Source organism: Equus quagga, unplaced genomic scaffold (assembly GCF_021613505.1).
Source record: "Equus quagga isolate Etosha38 unplaced genomic scaffold, UCLA_HA_Equagga_1.0 210146_RagTag, whole genome shotgun sequence".
NCBI classification, from domain to species: domain Eukaryota; kingdom Metazoa; phylum Chordata; class Mammalia; order Perissodactyla; family Equidae; genus Equus; species Equus quagga.
Genome location: NW_025799286.1, coordinates 1 through 6495, shown reverse-complemented (window position 1 = coordinate 6495; position 6495 = coordinate 1). Strand labels below are relative to the sequence as shown.

Here is a 6495-nt window from a genome sequence, read left to right as displayed (position 1 = left end):
GACTTGATTCCAGAATTGCTTCAAATTCTTTGTCCTAGGCTGCCTTTCAAGAATCAAGGGAGTGTGTTGGATGGATTTTATTAAAAAGATGCATCCAAGTTTCGGCCTGCTGGTGTAGTGCTTAAGTTTGAGCATTCTGCTTTGGCATGCGAGGGCTCACGGGTTCAGAGCCTTGGTGAAGACCTACACACTGCTCATCAAGCCATGCTTTGGCAGCATGCCACATACAAAATAGAGCAAGATTGGCACAGATGTTAGTTCAGGGCAAATCTTCTTTACCAAACACACAAAAAAGATGGGGTCTGTGATTCTCTCTGTTATTCTTGATCAAAGAACACTCACCTTCCTGTTTCCAATGCCCTAGGTGTCTGCAGCACTGGGGTCAAGAGTTCTGGAGCACATGGTGCTGGAGTTCAGGATTCTGAATCCTACGTTTCTCTGAAGGGGATCCGAGGAGGTTCTGTGTGGTTTCATGTGTTCAAGCAACCAGGAACTGAGCTGCAGAAGATCACTTGGGCCTTTGGCCCTGCCATTAAACACACAGTCATGCTGCAAGTCCAGAAAGGGTCAGAAGGGACTCCAACCTGGGTCAGCCTCCAGGACAAGTACATGCAGAGGGTCCATGTCCACAACATGACGTCCCTGAGGATTGAGAACTTGACCCGTGAGGACAGTGGGCAGTACCAGGCTCGAGCCAACTTACCTGGGGGAATGGAATCTAACCAGATTTTCGACCTCACTGTGTATGGTACGTGACACCCCCTCACCTCAATCCCATGGCTACAGCCTTCTTTTGTGCCTAGGAGTGTCACGTGGGCACCATTTTGCAGGACTCCTTCCTGACAGCAGCCTTCAGGCTCTATTTTCTCCATTGAAATTACGATAAGTGGGTTCAGCACAAATGGAGAGCAGAGCTGAGATTCACACCAGGGAAAGAATCACTTCAGTGTTTTGGGAGACGAAAATAGAATTATGGGGGAAATGGAATTTTTGCCATAACACTGATTGTTCTTTAGAGGATTCAGTTGACTTAATTTATGAGTTAGTTTTCTATTGCTGCTATAACAAATTATAGTCGCCCCCCCTTATCTGTGGAGGATACATTCCAAGACCTCCAGTGCATGCTTGAAACTGTGGATAGTACCGAACTGCATGTATAGTATGTTTTGCCTATACACACATACCTATGATAAAGCTGCATTTATAAATTAGGCACAGTAAGAGATGAACAGTAACTAATAATAAAATAGAACGATTATAACACTATATTGTAATAAAAGTTACTATAGATCTTCGCAACTTCAGCATATGATTTTTTTCTTTCCTTATTAAGTCAAGAACATTCACCTTTTCACTTAAAAGAATCACTTTATGGCTTCTCTTTGGCATATCCGACCGTCACTACTCTTGATCTTTGGGATCATCATTAAGTAAAATGAAGGTTACTTGAACACAAGCACTGAGACACCATCACTGTAGATCTGATAAACCAGCTACTAAGTGACTCATGGATGGGTAGTGTATACAGTGTGGACATGTTGGACAAAGGGATGATTCATGTCCCAGGCAGGATAGAGCAGGATGCCGTGAGATTTCAACACGTTACTCAGAACACTTTGCAATTTAAAACATGACTTATTGATTTCTGGAATTTCTCATTTAATGTTTTTGGTGTGTGGTTGACCGTGGCTAACGGAAACCTGGGAAAGTGAGACCGTGGATGAGGAGGGACGGCTGTACTACAAACGTAGCGGGCTAAATCCACACAACTGTGTTCCCTTACTCTGCTATGTGTAGGTCAGGAGTCAGACACGGGTCTCACTGCGCTAAAGTGAAGGTGTTGGCAGGGCTGTGTTCCTTTCTGCAGGAGCCACGGGAAAAAACATTTTCTTATCTTTTCCACCTCCTGGTGGCTCCCTGCATTCCTAGCTCTTGGCCACATTCCTCTGTCTTCAAAGGCAGCAATGGCGGGACGAGTCCTCCTTACACTGCATCCTTCTGACGCCTCTCCTTCCTTCTTCCACTCTTAAGAACACTTGTGATTACATAGGTCCCATGCAGATAATCCAGAATAATCTCCCTATTTTAATGTCAGCTGATCAGCAACCTTAATTCTATCTACTACCTTAATTTCCCTTTGCCATTAACCTAACACATTCACAGGTCCTGAGGATTAGGATGTGGATATCTTTGGGCCGGGGGCACTGTTCTGCCTGCCATAATTCAGAAATACTTGTGCAGTTCATCCTCCTTATTCCCTCTGCTTTTTCTCAACCCTAGCCAGAGGCCAGCCTCGCTTACGAAATCCAGCCCTAAGAGCTTCCATAGATGTAGGAGAAAGTCTAGTCTGCCCCACTTCTGAAGAACCTCATTTAGCACCTCTTTCTTACCCTACAGCTCCTCTGCATAGAGAAATACCCTCCTACAGAGAGTGGCTTTGACAGCTTTACGTCTCCATGAGATTTCTATGACTGTCTGGAAAACCTGTCACTTCTCCTTCTCTGTGTACCCACAAGTCCAGTGGCACATTCTAATCACACTTGGGGTTGTCATCCCTAATCATTACCACTGCATCTCCCACAAATGTCTCCACTTTGGAGAGCATGGGGACTTCTCTGGGCTCCCAGAGCTGGCCAGACGTCCTTCTTCACTGTGGGCTGTATAGTTCAGGCATCATCTCAGCAGAAGCAGGGCGAAGGTCCTGGATCAGGACAAGTCCTTCATTCCCGACTTCTCCTAGGAAAGACCCAATTTCTAAAAATACTGGGCCTTGGGTGGGTGGAGTGCTGGCTTTATTTTCTTGTGGGAGATTTTAAGACTTTCTCATCTAGTGCAGTCACATAAGGCTTAACTCAGTGGCTCCCTTCCTTCTTGTCTCTTGCAACATATTTAGCTTTGGGTAAATTCTATTTCATCTATAAAATGTCTCCCCTTCCTAGAGGGAGGAAGACAGAGCTTCAGTGAGATAGTGGATGAGAATGTGCAAATTGTAGTGTTTTCCACTTACGTGAGGCTCCATTTCTTGTCCCTCCCACCCCAGAGCCTGTGCCCCTTCCCCAGATCCTGGCCAAGTCAGTGTCTACCACAGAAGGCTGGTGCAACATCACCCTGGAGTGCAGGGCTGCAGGGGTCACAGAGGACCTGAATGTGACCTGGGAAAGCAAGGACCTCTCAAGGGAGCTGGAACCAGCCCGCAACTCCTGGACCCTGGCTGTGAGCCTGCCTCTGAGCCCACCCAATGCCAGCCTCACCTGTGTGGTCAGCAACTCCGAGGACTGGAAAACTGTCACCAGATTTCTTGGGGAATTCTGTGCCCATGGTGAGTACAACCTGCTGGAGGGGAGGGGCACTGTCGGAGCTCAGGGAGCTCTGGGGTCTGAGGATTCTGGGCTTTTCTCCCCACCATGTTTATCAGCACCATGCCCACCTGGTCACCCCCTACAGGAGTCTGGGGGGCACATCCAACTTGTTTCTGCTCTTAAATGACTCTCACGTCTGTGCCTCTCACCTCTTGCCCCTGCTGGTGTGCAGCAGCTGTCTAGCACCTCTCCCACCGCACCCTTACTCCACAGTGAATACAGAGTGGTCTTCGGGAAAGAACCTGGATTGTGTCACTTGTCTGTGTTGCCTGAAGGGTTTGACCTCCAGGGACTCCCTGTAGGATTCAGGGTTCTGACGCTCCTGTGCCCATGTTTTGGTCACTGACACTCACACCACCTGCTTGCTTGGAGTCCTGAATGCCTTCTGCAAAATTAGAGCCTCTGGATGTGCTGTTTCCTCTACCATCATTCCTCCTACCTTTTCCTTCATTTCTTGCCTTATTCTTTTTTTTCCGTTTTTTTGAGGAAAATCAGCCCTGAGCTAACTATTACCAATCCTCCTCTTTTTGCCAAGGAAGACTGGCTGTGAGCTAACATCCATGCTCATCTTTCTCCACTTTTTTATATGTGGGACCCCTACCACAGCATGGATTTTTGCCAAGCGGTGTCATCTCTCCCCCAGGATCTGAACTGGCGAACCCCGGGCCGCTGAGAAGCGGAATGTGTGAGCTTAACCACTGAGCCACCGGGCCAATCCCTGTTGCCTTATTGCTATTGAAGGATTTCCCTCAGGCACGGCTGAGTTCAGTAGCATGTGTGCCATGTTGTCACACAGAGCTCTGTGCTGCGTTTAAAGCTCTGCGGTGGCCATCTTGAAATTTCTGACAGTCTTTGAACACAGGGCTCCTCATTCTCATTTTGCCCAGGGCCTTGCAGTGCCTGTAGCCATCCTGCCTCAGGCTCACCTTTAAGGAGGGTCTCTGGACCCCCACTGAGCGGCAATGCTCTGTCTTGTACCTGTCTCCTCCATAGCCTGGAGCTCCTTGAAGGCAGGGGCCTGTCTTCTCCCCTGAATCCCTGTGCCAAGCACAGCTTCTGGCACAGTTTGTTCAGGATCTTCCGTTGAATGAATGGATGACCTGGTAACCCTGAGTGCAGCCTTGCCCCTCTAACCTACCCTGCATGAGCTGCTGGAGGGATCTGATGTGTCAGGATCACAGAAACCCCCTTTGACCCTCCCCTCACCCCCGTGTAGGGCCCTCAGATAAAGTTCAACACTCAGCGTCACCCACTAGATCCTCTGAGAGCAGACCCTTGCTTCCCTCTGAACTTTCTTGCCTAGCTCCTTCCTGCCCTGTCCTCTCCTGCCTGCCCCAGTGGGGTGCTGGGGACTCCCGGGGGCTGGCTTTTTGACATATCATATCCTGAACGTGGTGCTCCTCCTTCCTGGAATGCTGAATATCTGGTAAACTCCTATTCCTCCCTCAAGACTCAGGTTACCCATCACCTCCTCTGGGAAGCCTTCCCTGAAGACTTGTGTACAAGGTGTAAACCTCTATTGCACTGCGATCCCTCTGGCTGGCAGACTTTGTTATTCTCTCAGTCTTCCCTGCTGGGTGATGAGCTTCAAGGGCGGGGACCAAGTCTTGTCCATCTCAATATCCCAGGCAGCAAGCAGGAGCTCGGGAACTGGTTGAATGAATGAATCTCCATGCTCCTGCCTCTTTGCCTTCTGAGCCAGGACCCTCAGACTTCTCTACCTGCTCTCTCTATCTCTCCTTAGCAGTGGGTATGTAAGTTCTCTTGTGCCTTAACCTTCTTCATTCTTTCTGCTTGAGGGGAACAGATTCACAGGGACACGCCTCAACAGGCACCCTCAAAGCCATCCTAGGGCCCATCGTGGCTGTGCTATTGATCCTCGGTGTTGGACTGTACCTTTGGAAGACACATGAGAAGAAGAAGAAGATGGAGATTGGAAGAGGCAGGTTAACTTCTTTCTGGCCCACATACCTCCCCTGCCCCACTTGACCCCTGGCTCCCTTCCTCCTGCATTTTGCTGCTCAGGGAATGCCCTTGAGCTTCATAGCAGTGGGGGAGGGTACAGGTTTCCAAGGCCCAGATTCCAGCTCCAATCTATGTGTGACTCAGGTGCAGGACTGCAGGAGGAACACAGGAACCAGGATGATGACATGCAGTATGCAGAGCTGAGCCTGCAGGAGTCTCGAGGGGGCAGGGACAAGGTGAGAGCTGGAAGCAGTGCCCACTTGGGCTTTCCCACCCTCTGTGGCTGAGTCTGAGCATTTCTGGCCCTTCTGTCTCTAACTCCTTCCTGATAGCCAATGGTATGTACTAAGAAAATTTACAACTGGGGCCAGTGTATCGCTGGGCACTCTGAGGGAATTCCCATGCAGCTCATGTCAGCAGCATTGGTTCCCTGTGGGTCCCTCTGGGACCTCTCTATCCCTCAGCTGTTCTCTGAATCTTCTGTCTTGCATTCCTAGGGTATGAGGGAACATATGAGGGAACGACGTCTGCAAGAAAAGGAAGATCTCACTGCTGTCTACAGTGAGGTTCAGAAGCCAGGCCAGGCCAGGCCATGAAGATAAAGAGAAAACAGGAGAATCAGCATTCCTAGGACACCTCCACACTGAGCTTGATCCCTGCAGACACCTGCCTCTTCCAGCTCTGGTCCAGCTCCAGCTGCTTCCGGTCCACATTGCTCTGACCCTCATGTCTTCAACTCCCTGGGCACATGTAGCCCTGTCATTTCCTCTGACTCCTCCCTAAGCTGCCCTCCCACTCATGAGCCTCACTCCTGCAGCACAAGTGCTCTTTCCCTGTCATTGACTTGGCTCCTGACCCCTCTCCTCCTGAAGATTCCCCAAAGGAGACCCTCCTGATTGTGCTTGTGTTAATCCCCACAACCTCTGCTGTGTGTATTTCTGAGAACATGAGCACAAGTTTGGGGACTGTGTAGATGTGTTGACCATGCCACAAAGGAGGCAGTGAGGCCCTTGGTGCTGGAGGCTGAGTTCGGGATTAATGGAAGCAGCACGGGTGGGTGGGAGCCCACAAAGGGACTGGCCCGAGGCTTCCTTTGCACCTTGTGGAGGGCTCCCTTGGGGGTGTTGGGCAGTGTGTGTGTGTGTGTGTGTGTGTGTGTGTGTGTGTGTGT

General features: G+C 49.8%; 1 protein-coding gene across 1 annotated transcript; it reads left to right on the top strand.

Moving 5' to 3' along the window:
• The first annotated feature begins 633 nt into the window (after positions 1-633).
• Positions 634-6249, top strand: LOC124233699 (SLAM family member 9-like). Its single transcript, XM_046650822.1, has 5 exons — positions 634-748; positions 3041-3319; positions 5167-5301; positions 5469-5560; positions 5822-6249. The coding sequence occupies exons 1-5, from the start codon at positions 634-636 to the stop codon at positions 5918-5920; spliced, it is 720 nt and encodes a 239-aa protein (XP_046506778.1). The 3' UTR covers positions 5921-6249.
• The last annotated feature ends 246 nt before the right edge of the window (positions 6250-6495 follow it).

What these genes read in the sequence shown, in the direction of transcription:
- LOC124233699 (XM_046650822.1), top strand. Translation starts at nt 634, where the DNA reads ATGACGTCCCTGAGGATTGAGAACTTGACCCGTGAGGACAGTGGGCAG. An exon ending in TTTCGACCTCACTGTGTATG is followed by an intron (nt 749 to 3,040) that starts GTACGTGACACC and finishes CTCCCACCCCAG; the next exon opens with AGCCTGTGCCCCTTCCCCAG. An exon ending in GAAGATGGAGATTGGAAGAG is followed by an intron (nt 5,302 to 5,468) that starts GCAGGTTAACTT and finishes TGTGTGACTCAG; the next exon opens with GTGCAGGACTGCAGGAGGAA.